This window comes from Leptosomus discolor, chromosome 1, assembly GCF_034619465.1.
Source record: "Leptosomus discolor isolate bLepDis1 chromosome 1, bLepDis1.hap2, whole genome shotgun sequence".
Lineage (NCBI taxonomy): Eukaryota > Metazoa > Chordata > Aves > Leptosomiformes > Leptosomidae > Leptosomus > Leptosomus discolor.
In genome coordinates this window covers 44,314,097-44,330,459 of record NC_141391.1, presented here as the reverse complement: position 1 = coordinate 44,330,459, position 16,363 = coordinate 44,314,097, and the positions used below count along the sequence as shown (strand labels likewise).

The window sequence follows — 16,363 nt, the reverse complement described above, 5'->3', positions numbered from 1 at the left end:
AATGGTTAGTTATTAAATGTTTCATTTTTTTAAAAATCAATGTTCAGTCCAGTCTTATTTAACTTACATTTTTTAAATCCTGTGTTGAATGCAAAAGTTCTCTATGGACAGTTCTGTACCTTACAGGAAACGCATTATGCAAACACGTGCCTTCCCAGGAAAATAAATTATTTTATCCTCTGCACTTCAATGTCTTAAACCACAAACATCCTTAAAGGAGTTTGTTCAACAGTGAAGAGCATCAAGACAGCTGAATAGTTTTAAAAGCGATATACTTCTACAGCTATACTTAGTTACATGTCTAGAGCTCTGTCCATGACTAAAGTTAAAGGGTGACTAAGCCCAAGAGGTGAGTCTTAAGGAGAAGCAAACTAGAACAAAGGAAAAAGGTGAGACTGAACGTACCTATAGGAGGGAAATATACAGGAGGTGAAATCTGTGCATACAAAACCAGTTGGTTATTGGAAGTAGGTATATTCAAACATTGTCAGAAAGATTCTGGAATTTTGTCACTAAGGAACAGGAATGGCAAAGAATAAAGAATGTTTGTGGGAAGACTAAGGTGGTGAGAACCTACAAGACATCACTTCCTTGTCTTATCTTCTTTGGAGCACAAGAATTAATCCTATACATATTACCTGAAATGTCTCCTCTTTGGTAGTGATATGGAAAACATGTTAGGGCATATGGAAAACAAGGAGGTGATTGGTGACAGCCAAGATGGCTTCACCAAGGGCAAATCCTGCCTGACAAATTTGGAGGCCTTCTACGATGGGGTTACAGCAATGGTGGATAAGGGAAAAGCAACCAACATCATCTCCCTGTACCTGTGCAAAGCTTTTGACACTGTCCCACATGACACCCTTGTCTCTAAACTGGAGAGACATGGATTTGATGGATGGACCACTCAGTGGATCAGGAATTGGCTAGATGGTCGCACCCAAAGAGTCATGGTCAATGGCTGGATGTCTGAGTGGAGACCAGTGGTGAGTAGTGTTCCTCAAGGATCAGTACTTGGACCAGTGCTGTTTAACATCTTTGTTGGTGACATGGACAGTGGGATTGAGCACACTCTCAGCAAGTTTGCCAACGACACCAAGCTGTGTGGTGCGGTGGACATACTGGAGGGAAGGAAGGCCATCCAGAGGGACCTTGATAGGCTGGAGAGGTGAGCCCATGCAAACATCATGAAGTTCAACAAGGCCAAGTGCAAGGTCCCTGGTCGAGGCAATCCTAAGCACAGATACAGGCTGGGCAATGAGTGGATTGAGAACAGCCCTGCAGAGAAGGACTTGGGGGTGCTGGTAGATGAAAAGCTGAATATGAGCCAGTGGTGTGCTCTTGCAGCCCAGAAATCCAACCTCATCCTGGGCTGCATCAAAAGAAGGGTGGCCAGCAGGTTGAGGGAGGTGATTCTCCCCCTCTACTCTGCTCTGGTGAGACCCCACCTGCAGTACTGCATCCAGCTCTGGGGCCCCCAGCACAAGAAAGACATGGACCTGCTTGAGCGTGTACAGAAGAGGGCCATGAAGATGATCATGGGGCTGGAGCACCTCCCCTATGAGGACAGTCTGGGAGAGTTAGGGTTGTTCAGCCTGGAGAAGAGAAGGCTCCAGGGAGACCTTATAGTGGCCTTCCAGTACTTAAAGGGGGCCTACAGGAAAGATGGGGAGGGATTCTTTATCAGGGAGTATAGTGATAGGACCAGGGGTAATGTTTTCAAACTGAAAGAGGGAAGATATAAATTAGACATTAGGAAGAAGTTCTTCACTACAAGGGTGGTGAGACACTGGAGCAGTTTGCCCAGAGAAGCTGTGGCTGCCCCCTCCCTTGAAGTGTTCAAGGCCAGGTTGGATGGGGCTTTGAGCAACCTGGTTTAGTGGAAGGTGTCCCTGCCCATGGCAGGGGGTTTGGAACTAGATAATCTTCAATGTCACTTCCAACCTAAACGATTCTATGATTCTATGATATAGGGACCAACAGCTGAACTCCATCAGCTTTACATGTTGTTATATTTCTTGAAGAAGACTTCAAACAATCAAAACATGCTCCTAGAGCAGAAAGAAAAGAAGCAAAACCAAGGTATTAATAGTGAATAATTACTTTTTTGACCTGATAAGAAGAAAAAGGCATATATGATATAGGGAAGAAAGTATTTATAGTCTTCTGGATACCACTACTGATATATTAAGATAAATCTTAATAGGAAGTTACTTAAAAGGAACTTTTGGAAGGAGATCATATATCAGTGCAAACTCCTGTTTGACAAATGTAGAAAAATGTTGATAAGAACATCAAAATCCTTCTGTTTTACTTGGAGAGACTGAGGCAGTGTTGTATTGTGGATGATAGGTAGCATTCTGGAACAAAATTGAAGTGGTTTCTAATTCTAGAGTCAACATGAATCTCATAAGTTAAATTCTCCGACAGTTAAAATCTTTTACCTGTTCTTTACAAGACAGAAAAAATAATGCCCAGTGACACAGGAACAATTCTTTTATTTATGAAATGCACTTGGTATTGAGGGTGTGTAACTTGTATAGTCAGTAGAGTAAGAGTATGGGAAAGGGCATTCCAGCTCTCTAAATGAAAGTTTTGTGTATGGTAGGAGCATTTTCGGAGGAGTTACAGGTCAGATGCTTAAATGCTTAGGATTCCTGATTTGGGTCGGTCTTGGTTTGAAAGACAGGTGTCTGCGGAGGAAGGCAGGAGCCTCCCTTGAAATGGAAAATGCAACCCCCTTCCCTCCAAATTATTATAATTTTGAAATTAAGTGGCCTTCAGGCAAAGATATGGGGAATAGGAAAAACGGTTCTTTACTAATATATATATATATAACACAAGGCAGGGAAAAAAAAAAACAACCCACTGGTTTACACTGACAAAGTCAGAAACACAACCTGACGCCCTGTTAGGGTGGCAGTAGCAGTCCGATAAGATGGTGGCTGCAGTCCTCCTGAAGCGATGGATGTAGTTCCGTTGAAGCAGCGATCTTGTAAAAGGGTCTGGTCTTCCTCCGAAGGTCCAGTGGTAGGTAGGTAGCTCTTGTCCTCTGGAACTCCAATGGGGTAAAAAACTCCTCTGGGAATCCAGTGGAAGAAGGCTGCTAGGGTGTTCGAGATCTCAGTTTATATTTAGCACGGACTGCTTGGCTCCTTCCCCCCGGGCGGAGCATCTCACAATGGGATGGGGAGTCGTGAGGCAGTTCCTTGATGGGCCATTAACAGGAGATAGTCCAGGAGCGAGTTATCGATGGGTCAGGCGATAAGGCATTGTTGTGCCCATTAACAGAAGATAGTCCAGAGGGAGGAGGCAGAGAGCACCGCCCCACCTGGTGTCAACAGCTCCTGAAGATGGTAATAGAATACTTTTTTTGGCACATTTTACACTGTAACCTAGGACAGGGTCAGATTGTAAAGAGCACCAAGATTTGGCCCTTAGAAGTATGTTGTCCATTGCTTAGTATAGCCTCCGGTTTTGATGCCTTTTTAATTTTGAAAAGTTGGTCAACTGTATGTTAAATTGTTACATATGCCCTACATTGTTCACAGTACCTTTTACTTGTGTGTACGTGTAGAAACAAATAAGGAAGCAAAAAATGGAGAAAAAAGGTAGCTAGTGAGGGTTATGATTTACAAGTGATAAATAATTCTGTATTTCTTTTTTTCTAGTAAATATTTCCAATAGAGTTTTGGGAGGTATTCGGCTCATCAGCCAGTAAGTGCAAGAACAGTGGTTTTTGGCAGCCTGCTGCCACTCCAGAAGGCAGCATATCTTTTTTAGGTCCTGTCTGTCAGCCTGATGCGGACATCTCAAAACCCTTCAGTGACTTAAATGGCTCGAATGTGAGCAGCTGAATTGAGCTGTAGGTATCTAGTTTTGCAGGAGGCTCCATTGACTTTATGGTCTATATCTCAATTGACTAAAATGGGAGACAACTGATCTTCAAGGTGGGCCCCTTCATGTAACGTCCTAGATTCAGGTGTCTGAAGTTTCTTCTCTAGCACATGTGTCAAAACTGCATTTAGATACTTAAATTCAGATGTGCTGGGTTCAGACAGAACCCTGCACAGTTTCCTCCTACTACTTAATTTTAGAAAGCAAAGTCACTCAGGTTTTATTTATTTATTTATTTACCTACTTATTTATTTGTTGGGAGACAATAAGCCTTATTACAGCACAAGCCAATACCAGATTCTCTAGAGATATCTTTACTTAGGTGGAATTAAGTTTGCCCTGGGAGTAGGCAAGTTTTAGTAAAAATACTGGACAGTAGACAGTATCCTAGGTGATTTATATTGCCAGGATTATAACAAAATAAATTCTGTTTCTTTGCTGTGTCTTGTAGGCTTACTTGTACAAAAGTGACATTTTGCAGAAGTTACAAAATAGCTCTGATCATCGGAGTTACTTACTGAACATATTTCTGCACATTTCCTTTTTTGAAAAATTCTAAAGTGAAGTCTAAATGTAAAGTTAATATTTTACCACAGACAAAATCTGTCTTTTCTACACAATATCTCTAGAAAGGAAGACAGATTATATTGATATTCCAGCACCATTAGTTTATCACTATGACTTTTTAGAGCTACAGAGTATTTCAATTTTTTATTAGTAGCATTTCCATTTATTATTGCAGCTAAATTTGATAAAGACAAAAAATTGCTACAGACTATATTATTGATTGTGGAATTATGAGGCAAGGATATAAAAAATGAGTTAAAGCATTAAATTAATTCATTTTCCATTTCTGCATAGTTCAATCCCATGTTTTGTGGAGGTTAAAGGGTATTTTACAAATGAATTGATAAAGCCAGTATATATAGTTTTCTCATAGAGTTATCTGCTGTGTCGTATTATATGTGAATAAAACTCATTATCTGTTTTGTTTGTGCAGTAATTATGTTTTGTTGTCCTGTGCATTCCTTTTGCTCTCTCCATCTCATAATACGTGCTGTAAAGGCACACATAAATAAATAGGATAAACAAATTAAGCTGTTTAAATAAATTAATTTACTCTGCAGCTCTATATTCAAATCTTATGTGCTCACTGGATTTCATTTTAATGAAACCCTTCTAAGAACAATACATTGTATGCCAAACAGTGAAATTATATATTAAATGAATGATTAAATATACCGTGTTCCAATTTATACCAAATCTGCACGCTGTGCATGCTTAAATCCTCCTAAATCTAAAGAAATAAATCTTCTACATTCTGAAAACATCTGCATTATAATCCTCTTGAATACTTGGTTCATGGACATATAAACACAATCAAAGTCATAATAAGCCTAGAGTTATGATGCAGTTAAACTATCCTCATCAATGTTTTTGACTTAAAAACCCGAGACTATTAAAGTGGAATCCACTTAAATGTCTTGAAACATTGCTCTGAAAGGTCTTCTCCCATTCCATTGATAGGTGCATTGAATCCCTTTGCAATCAGAATCTCAAGTTTAGCAAATATTTATTACAAAGCTTACCTGGAACAAATCTATTGATTACTATAGATGGTCATGTGGCTAGGTTTCACAGGAATGCATTAAGAGAAATACATGCTTATCTAGCTACTGTGCAATAAAAATAATGACTGCTGCAAAGCAATTTGTTGTGTGAGGAACATGATGCTCTTTTCAGGAAAATATTTAGGTTTTTGCAGTAGCAAGTTTTCATATGTGTTATTTAAACACATACTGGTAATCTTCATTACTGAAAGCTTTTAGTGAGTTGAATGTATACAGTTGTTTGTTTGCTTTTTTGTTTTTGGTTTGGGTTGGTTGTTTTTTTTTCATTAGGAGTCAGGATTTCAATCATCAAAAGGAAAAAAAGCCCAACAACCAAGAGACCACTAGTTTTCAGTCCTTCCAATAGCTTTCCCTTATAGGAACTATTTATTTTTGTCACTATTTGACCAAACCAACCTAATTCACAAATACTTTAGCAATGACATTGGGTCTTGGGACCTATTGGCAAAAAAAGGAAACTGTAGGGAAAGATAGGGAATTTTCTACAAAGGACTGTTCTGTACTCAGCTCCCTTTGTTTATTGTTTCTGCCAAAGTTCTGTGTGAATGTATCTATCTGCTGCGTACTGATGGTTCTCACATAGCAGAAATGCAGTTCAAACCATCACAGTCCTCATGCTCTAATTTTCAAAATCAAGGAACATCTTGAAGTGCATCATAGGTCCTTCTGGCTACTACGCCAGGCTTTGCCGTGGATAGAAAAACATGAATGGGCATTTTTCCCCGTTTTGAAGTAGTGATATAGCCAGTGATATGGCTACACTCTTCCAAAAAGTGTGATTCGTTCCAAGTTTGTGCTCCATGGTATAAACAGAAATTTGGACTTTCATCAGCCATGTGACTGATAGAGGTTCAGTAGGGAGATTATATTTTCTTTATGATCCGAAGCAATTTGATATGATCCCAGTGCTCAAGAAGCTCCTTCGAAATTAAAAAGTAGAGTAAAATTCAGCATAAGCTAAACCAGCAGTGTCTGGTCTGTATTTATTTATAAAAGTACATCATTCCTCATCCTGTAAGGCTAAAGTATATAAGCCAAAATGTATATTTCCAATTCAACAGCATGCCGATAGAAGTATGGGGAAAGAAAAGCCCGAAAGCAAAATGAAAAGTCTTATTTTTGTAAGTAGTCCAGAAAGCAGTTTAAAAACCTGATGGGATGAGAAGTGCCCACATTGCATAATAAAATGTAAGGTCTAGTGTCCTAAAATTGCTGTTTCCTTTGAGAATACTCTGAAAGGTATTGGACACCTCAACAGAGGAAAGAATAGGTTGTAATTAAGGAGGAGATACAGTTTAGGGAAGTGATGTTTGGAAACAGATTTTAGTTTAACATTGCCTTTTTTTTGCAATTATTTTTTGTGGGGTCTAGGAACGTGTTCCAGACAGCCCTTCTCCTGCTCCTTCTCTTGAAGAGGGCCGAAGACCTGGCAGCCATCCATCCTCTCATCGAAGCAGCAGTGTGTCCAGCTCTCCTGCACGGACTGAGAGCTCTTCAGACAGAATCCGTAGGTCACATTCTTCTCCTTGTCACCACTTTAAATTTGATTAGGTGCAGCTGGTTTTTCTAATCAAAATGCCCTCATCTTAAATAGATCTCATATGTATCATGTTCTGGAGTTCAGCTGCAATAACTATCTCCCAACATTATGTTCCCCAGTTTACAGTATTATAATATCTGATGTTACATTAACGGGTACTGATATAAACTGCCATCATGACATATTAAAGATATGAGCTATGAAATATAGAATTGCAACTGGGAAGCAATTTGCTAGATTAGTTTTAGAACCAAACATATAGTGTAAACATTTTTTAAGGAAATTGAGGTTTATTTAATATGGTTGCTCTGGTTTGATTTCTAAATTGAATCTGACTTCATAAGCAACATTTTACATGGTAGAATTGCTTGGTAAAGAGAAGAATTAGGTTAAATCAATTAAAAACGTAAAAAATCTTAAATAAAAATTTGTAGTGGTGAGAAATAGGATACGGAGAGTATTATCACCTCATAGTTCACAAGGGGCAAAGTGAAATTAAACCATGGTGTCTCAGAGTAATACCATTTTTATCCAGTCTCCATGTACAAGATGTAAATTACATGGCAAAGACTCCGAATTCTATGATTTTCAAGTGCAACAGCCTGGAAATTAAGGTTTTAAATTCAGACTATTTTATGAATATTTACTTATATTCATATTAAACTTGTCCGTTCCTTTTATTACTGCTTCGTTGCAAGCTTTTGTGCTTTTAGGGCATCTTTCCACAGTGGAATTTGTCAGTAAGTGGAACTGGAGGATTTGACATACAGATAGAAGGCCATGAAATAGGTATTTGAAATACGTAGTCATGTTGATTAGATGCAGCACATGTGTCTTTTAGACTGCTTCCTTTCAGGCTCTCTGCAGACTCAGGAAGCTGGTTCGTCATTGACCTTAAGATGAAAGATCTTTCATTACTTTGTGATGAAAAACGACTTACCAAAGAAAAGAAATGAGGCCTGACCATGACAAGCTGAAAATTCTGTTTTCTCATCACTTGGACGATTCAGAGTGCAGATTAAACTGGCATCCCGTATACTGTGACCAGGCTCAACCCACAAGCCTGTTGTTATTTTTTTCTCCCCTGTCCAGCTGAGGAGGGGAGTGATAGAGCAGCTTTGGTGGGCATCTGGCATCCAGCCAGGGTCAACCCACCACAGAGTTCATAAGTAAAGTTCTGGGAAAAAACTTCACAACCCTGGATATTTTTTTTTTTTTTTAATTGATTGAATAGTGTATTTTTTTAGAACCATTGAAGACATTTTCCATTATTCTCTAAATAAAAAAATGTAAATTTAATTAAATTCAGAAGTAGTTACTGGCTTTGCTAAGGAATGACACCTCTTTTTTTGAAAGAAATGGTACTACTCAGCCTCCTCTGCTTACTTACCAGCAGAGATGAGTGGGACCTTCCAATGTGAACATAAGAGAGTTCCTTAAATACTGTATCACTTCAGTAATTTATTTATTTATAAAATAGAATCATAGAATCATAGAATCATCCATGTTGGAAAAGACCTTTAAGACCATCAAGTCCAACAGTTAAACTAGCGCTGCCGAGTCCACCACTAAACCATGTCACTAAGCACCACATTTATATGTTTTTTATACGCCTCCAGGGATGGTGACTCAACTACTTCCCTGGGCAACCTGTTCCAATGCTTGACAACCTTTCCAGTAAAGAAATTTTTGCTAACATCCAATCTAAGCCTCCCCTGGTGCAACTTGGAGGCCTTTTCCTCTTGTCGTAGCACTTGTTACTTGGGAGAAGAGACTGACCCCCACCTCACTACAACCTCCTTTCAGGTAGTTGTAGAGAGCAGTAAGGTCTCCCCTCAGCCTCCTCTTCTCCAGGCTAAACAATCCCAGTTCCCTCAGCCGCTCCTCATAAGACCTGTTCTCCAGGCCCTTCACCAGCTTCATTGCCCTTCTGTGGACATGCTCTGGCACCTCAATGTCTTTCTTGTAGTGAGGGGCTTGAAACTGCACACAGTATTTGAGGTGTAGCCTCACCAGTGCCAACACCCCCCGATCCTTTTCCGCTGGGCAGCTTTCCAGCCACTCACCCCCAAGCCTGTAGCACTGCATGGGATTGTTGTGACCCAAGTTCAGGACCCAGCACTTGGCCTTGTTGAGCCTCATACAAGTCATAACTCTTTTCTATCCTATCTGATTTGTTAACATCACTCATGGTGCTTAAATACATCTGCTTTTGTGTGGCCAGCGAGAGTAAGATGTCTGCTGCAGAAATATGGTTTACATATGAAAAAATGCTTTACTGAAAATGGCACAAACCTCTTACAAATACAATTTTTCAGGATAAAAGCATAGGGATATAAACTACCTTATATGTGTTTTTGAGATGTGTTTGAGACTCGTGAAGATCCATTAATCTGATCAGCAAATAAGCAATTCTACTGTTGCACAGTATATTTTTAAAAATGGTGTTTATCACCTGGAAAGCCACAATGCTTAATTTAAGGAGGTCAAGGACTGCGTGTTGCGAACACTAATATACAAGAGTTTTTGTACAACTATCTAAAAAAAATAATCTGTAAGTATCTCATGTAAAACCTTCTATGCTTTTCTGATTGCTTTATTTTACATTTCAGGTCTTTTTAAATAAACAGGAAAACGTTTGCAAATATTCATCTGTGTCCAAAGACACTGAACTCTTCTTTCTAACACGAATTCTCTTAAACCAGAAGTAACAGGAATAAACTCTCCTGCTGTGTGGATACTGATAGCACAAATTAAGTAACTTTGTGATTATTACAATTCTTGTATAATTAAGAAGAAGACTATATAAGTATAAAAGTCTTTTGTTAATATGACAGCTGATTTTCTTTCTGCTTGTGCTTGTGTCTAGCAGCTGTCCATCAGAACGGGCTATCTATGAACCAAATGCTGATGGGTTTGTCACCTAATGTCCTGCCTGGACCTAAGGAGGGTGATCTGGCTGGTCATGATGTGGGACATGAGACAAAGAGAATACACATTGAGAAAGGTAATATGAACATTATGATTGTGCTGTTTCAGTGTAAAACAAATATTGTCTCAACAACTAAATAGTATTATAGTTGTGATTTTTGTTTTTTTAATTGGTATTTGTTTGTTTATGTTTCACAAATTAAGTTATAACAGGATGATAGCATTCTTGATTCTTCTACTTTGTGGTCCTTGAGATTAATGAACAATATTTATATGAAGGTGGAGTTTCATAAGTATTACAAAGAAGGATGAGTGAAAAACAATTTTACATTACTATTGTGTCTCTGACCCTTCTACAACACTGTTTAGGTATTAAGTTTCTGTCTCCATCCAGTTGACTTTAATGACCTACTTCCCAAAGGGACTGAGCACCGTGAAAATTAGTCCATGTGTGCAAAAAGAAAAAAAGCTAATACCAAGCCATTAAATTAGGGAACTGCATAAAATAAGGCTGGTACACATTATATAATGGGATTTAAATTTAATTGAGTATATGACCAAAGTGTTTGATCTAGGTGAATAGTCCACATGCACTTATGCTGATTATGACACCATTTCATCTCTGTTGCTATTCAAAGTTAAGTTCCTGTTCAGGGTTGTTACAGGGGATTTCGGAGGGGTGTGTGTGTGTGTGTGTAATTTTGAAAGGTGCATTTCATGTTGTATTTACTTCATATATGTGAATTTGAAGTATTATAGACTAGAAACATTTTGGTTAAAGAGAGGTTAGAAATATGACATATCCTTCAAAAATAATATTCTTTGGACATCAGAAAAGTCAGTTCTTTGAGCACAATGAGAGGAAAAGTAAAAGGTATAATAGCCAGACATTGGAACAGAGATGGAGAAACTGCTGCAGTAATGAGGATTTTAGAATAAGACATTTTGTGCCATACTTTAATAGCTATAAGATGATACCTTCTCTGTCTTGTGTTTAAGCACTGAGATATGAAAGAATTAAAATCTGGACAATTCTATTCTGGACAGGTGGCAGTTTTAATAGGATTACCAGAAAAATTAATGGAAACAACATTTCTTTTATATAAACCATTTAGTTTGGTTCATTGCACACACAACCTGTTTTAGCTTATACTATGCCCTCACTCAGCCCCTGCAAATTGTATCCCTGCTGTGAAGTATGATGTGATCAAATAGGTTTGTTTTGAATTTCCATAAATGATTTTATTTCAGCCTTTGAAGTTACTCGTTTAACTGTAATCAGACTGGTAAATCCTATAAAGAGAAGTACATAGTAAGAATTGCTACTATTTTTGTATGACATTCAGGTTTTCTAAAGGCTTTGTTTAAAATGGCACCCCAAATGTATTTTCCAATCTGTTGCCGGTTCACGTTTTTGCAAGATCTGTTCTCAGTAAAACTGCTGAGAATTCTCTTTTTTCCTCAGTCCTTGTTTAGGTCAAACCTTCTGTTTTTTGTTCTTTTTCCCCCCTTTGTTCCAGCCTACTGAATTAATGGTAAATATTCATGGGCTATCTAGATTGATAGGGTATACTAAATTAAAAATTGTTTTCTGTCATGACTACATTTATCATGTCTCTCATACCAATCTTATAACTTTAATGCTAATCTAATCTGTATTAAAACAAGTGATTTAATTTATAGATATTTGTGGAGATTGTAATTATCTACTTCTGTCACTGTGAGCTTGCAATCAGATTTCCAAACTGTTGCTTACCACTGCAAATCAGTCAGAATGCAACCATATTTAAATATGTCGAAACCCCATCACCTGCATCGTCTGAGTCAAAAGAAAAAGAAAGAGAGGATAAGAGAAGTTCTGAATAAGTATCATGAAGCATTTAAACATTACTGTGTTTTATTCTAAACTACCTTTGTTGACAGAAATCTATCAGCTGCAACAAAAATGGCTTTTAATTGAAGCTGGGAGAACCTGGGAAATCCTGCTTGGCAAAGGAGGCCCTGTCTTTTCTTTTCTTGTCTCCTCTTCCATTAAGAAAACAGAAAGGCCAAAAATCTCTGAAGTGATCTGAGATCAGGGAAAATTTAATTACAGTCAACAGAGAATTTCAAAGGGGGATCAAATTTATAACAGAGGCAACTGATCAACATATGAAATTTTGAAAAGACTTAGCATATATCAGAGGGGTGGATCATTTATTTGACCTGATCTATAAGTTGTATAAAGATGAAAAAATACCATTTATCTGTTATAAACATAAAACAAAGGAGCTGATTTACCCAGTCCATGCAACATAGTGTAATATATTTAGAAACAGTTCATTGGCACTTGCAAACTGAGTAATGGCTTCAGGGTATTCAGTCTTTTGAAGATCGTATGAATTTCTGTTCAGAATTCGGCCAGAATTATTATTAGTGGCAAAAATGAGTTTATTTTACTGGGGTTGTTTAAGCTACTAGTAAATCTCTTGTGTGGTTTTGAGTTTTTTCACATTTAGACTGTCTTCAAAATCTGTTCTCAGGTGCTGGTGTGTGCAGCGTTGAGTGATTTCATCTTCCATTGGAGTCAGGTTGTCATTATCTCACCAAGAATCAGATTAGGTTCTATGAATCTGATTCACTGCCTGTTGAAATTGGAAAGTTTGCATCAGGCTCAGGGTCAACATTTGTTGCAGGAAAACAGGAAGAGTTTCTGTTCCTAAAGACCATTTGTAAACCGTGGGTGTTGGGAACATTTTCCACCTGCTAAGTACAGATGTGCAACTTGTCCATGTCCTAGCTTCATGTTGGGGCAAAACCCAATGTACACATCTGAAGTTTCACTCGCTCTCCGGGTACCATGAGAAAAAAAACTTAAATTTGCTAAAGGTTATGCTGTGGTCCAGCCAGGTTCCTAGTCTGGACTAGGGAGGACTGCAGGAGATACTGCAGAGCACTTCTGCCCCATGATTCATACATAACTCAAGATGTCATTATCTGTATGACCGGAGAAGTCAACTACCCTAGATTTCCAGGATTTTTTCCTTATTAGAGGATAGCAGATTTTCCAATTTTACTGAAAGCAGGCTGTAGAACTGCAAATGATCCTGGGACGAATGAGGTAAGTTCAAGCACACAGTGTTAGTTCAAGTACTTGACAGCCATCATCAAAACCGAGTATCTAATTTTGTAACCTGTAATTATGGACTATTTGGTGATGGACATTTGGTTTTATTGGGTCAGATTTCACAAGAAGGACTTACGTGAAGTATAGGAGTCATATTAGAAAAGATCCATTCAGGTTTTTGTGTTAAAACTAAAACTCTGTGTCTTTTCAGGTAAAGTTTCTATGACTCAAAAGGGTTTGCTCTGGATAGTCCTTCAATTTTGGTGAGGTGTATTTTATCACTTATCCCACTCAGCTGTTATCTGAGGTCCTGCAGATCTCCCAGTCTGAAGTTGCGAGGAGTGTATTTTTTATGTTTTTATGGGGCTGAATACTCAGTGATGCTGTCTATTAAATCTGGAAGTAGCATGGGAAGGAGGAACTATCGGAGAACCTATGGACTAGACTGCTGAATCCTGATCCTCTCTTCTTGCTCATTGATCTGAAGTGTTTAGAAAAAAAAAAGTTCAAAATAATTAATTGCTTGGAAGTTAAACTCACACCCCTTGGAGATGTGGATCCTAGTTCCTTGTAGGCAGAAGAGAGAATTGAACTTGTGACACATTTCCTGAGCAGTATCCTTAATCACTGTGCTATGTGTTAAAGAGGGAAGTGTATTTTACCATTGTCCCTTTGCCCTTACAACCCAGGTCCTGGTCATACGGGATCTGTCAAGGTGGAACTTACAGCTCAGTCCTATTGCCAGTGTTTCTCTTATTTACTAGCTCCAGATAGCTGCATATGATTTTCTGTTGACTTTAGACAGACTGTAGTTCTACTTGTTAACTTCATTAGATTCCAAACTGCAGTGCCTTTTTTGGGGAATGTTAAGTGATGTTGGAAGCAGTGGCCGCTTGTAAGACCCCGAACAGGTACCTGCCTAGCAATACCTACCCTGTACACTATACAGGAATGTAAGACCCAGCTCACTTCAGCCCAAGATTCTCTTCTGGGGGACAAACACCTAAGTTAGTTGCTTTAACACCAAATTTAGATGCTTAAGTGTTTTACTGGATCTGGCCCTAGGGCATCAGATTAGAATTTTCTGTCTGCATCAATTTATATTTTTTTAGATCGACACCAACAGCAAATGAAGCCTGAATGTCATGCTTACATTTGAAATTGAATATGTTATTTGAGGTGTTATCGGAAGGACACTCTCTTGTTGCGAATATCCATGCTGTTTCCTATAACAAAATATAAAATATTCACCATGTTCACAGAAGAAGCTAAATTGTTTCTTTCAGCAAACTTTTAACCTGTGATATTAATGGAAATTTCTTAAGTAATTTTCAGATAATCAACAGTAACTGCTTCTTGACTGATAGCAGCAATTAAGGTATAACTTTATCAAATCTACACATCAAAAAGTCCCAGTCACTCTCTCTTTTTTCTTATTTTATGTCCCCCTGTAGAGATGTGAGCAATCTTAGACCTCTGGCTAATGTCTTATAAAATAGAATATTAACATTCCAAAATATCCTTAGTGCAAAAGAGAAAATAATTTAAATATTTCAAAGTTATAATTAGAATTGTATTATCTGCTAGCATTCATGCATCAAAAAGGGAACTAATGATAAATATGTCATCCTATATAGTTAGATATTCATTCTGAATTATCAGCAGCAAATTAATAATTTATAATTTTATGATTATAAATGTATAATATATATACATAGTGCAAATGTATATCAAGCATGCCTATTCATCTTAATAAATATAGAAACGCGTATGAATATGTTTTTATAAATGTGAAAGACTCAGTGAAAGTTTTAGTATCAACAAAGTTTCTCTTCTACTTGAGCTGTCCTCTAGCAATCATCAAACAAATGATCCGGAACTTTGCTTAAATTCTGCTTCTGGTCTGTGTTACAATTTTGGTTAGTACTCTGAGAAAGCCCGATTTTAAAAAGAGTTGTTACCAGTTGATGTACAGAGGAATTTTCATTCACATTCTGCTGTCCAACTGCTTGTGTAAACATACTTTATCTGTTCATTTTCATTTTTGTATACATTCATACACAAAGAAATACTTAAACAATATGTTTATTTTACTGAATATTGCATTTTAATTTAATAAGAAGAATACAAACAGACCATGATGGGTCTCTATGTGCAAATATATTAACAGTTAATGTGTTTAAGGTCTGCCTTCTCACTTTACTTCTTAAATGTTAGTGTATTAGTTTGTAATTCCTTAAGATACTGAGTTCAGGATGTGTATTTATACATTGTTTAGTGCACTGTGAAAGTGATCTTGATTTGAGCTTTAAATACTTCTCAAACCCTAAACAGATAGTAGTCAAATTTGTAACCTATGACAGATAATGCAAAGATCCACCAAATGAAAGATTTGAGAAAGCCAGTATCATCAAAATAACCTTTCATCACTGTGGTTGTTGGTGTGTCTTGTCACTCAGTCCAAGAGGCTTAAGAATGCTTAAAGTACATTAAAAACTATTACAGTTAATGGACTACAAAGGTGAAAAATGAAATTGCAAGTCTTTTCTTAATGGCTTGTTATTTACTAAGATGCCAGAAAAACATCTATTTTTATTGCATAGAAAATGTTGAAGCCTTTCGTATTATTGAGTAGGCTATGAATAGTATATGTATGCAGGAAGGAGTGCAAAGGTAGTACAAACTTCTGAAAGATTTTTAGCAAAATATTGGATAAGAGTATTTCTAGAGACTCTCACTAAGCCATCCTCCAATGAGGCACTCCTTCTGCAGGCTTGCTTGCTGCTAGGGACCCTTATTCTGCTAGGGTACTGATAGTTTTGACACAATTTATGAGAGATTTGCTGTACAGTTTTCACTTGATGGATATGTGCACGTCAGTTCCAAGATATCCCAGGAGAACTGGACTCGTTGCAGCCCAATTGCACGTATGTGTACTGGCTATTCTATATTTACAGTGACTCAAATACATCTTGGACATATCTGGCTTTCTGAATAGGCCCCAAACAGTTCCTAAAAGGTACTTTCTTCTTTTGTTTCTTTTTTTTTTGTCTTTTTTTTCAATGGTCTTTATGTGTCATTCATGTAATAGGACTTAGAATGGACTTTATAGTCTTTGATGGTCTTTATTACATATAGAGGGGAGGGGAGCTAAAAACACCTTTGAACTAGTGTGTGCTATTTTAATTTTTTTAGTGAATTGTTAAACAGAAGATGTGATGGTAGTTGATAAGGTGTTAGAAAGAACTACTTTTATCG

The 16,363-nt window shown here is 37.6% G+C and overlaps 1 protein-coding gene across 1 annotated transcript in view; it reads left to right on the top strand.

Annotated features, from left to right (window-relative positions):
* Nucleotides 1–16,363, top strand: part of DACH1 (dachshund family transcription factor 1) — a 335,652-nt gene that overhangs the window by 256,805 nt on the left and 62,484 nt on the right. The window contains exons 5-6 of the mRNA XM_086481990.1: nucleotides 6,900–7,035; nucleotides 9,941–10,075. Coding sequence (XP_086338116.1) covers nucleotides 6,900–7,035; nucleotides 9,941–10,075 — 271 coding nt within the window. The remainder of the gene's footprint in view (nucleotides 1–6,899; nucleotides 7,036–9,940; nucleotides 10,076–16,363) is intronic.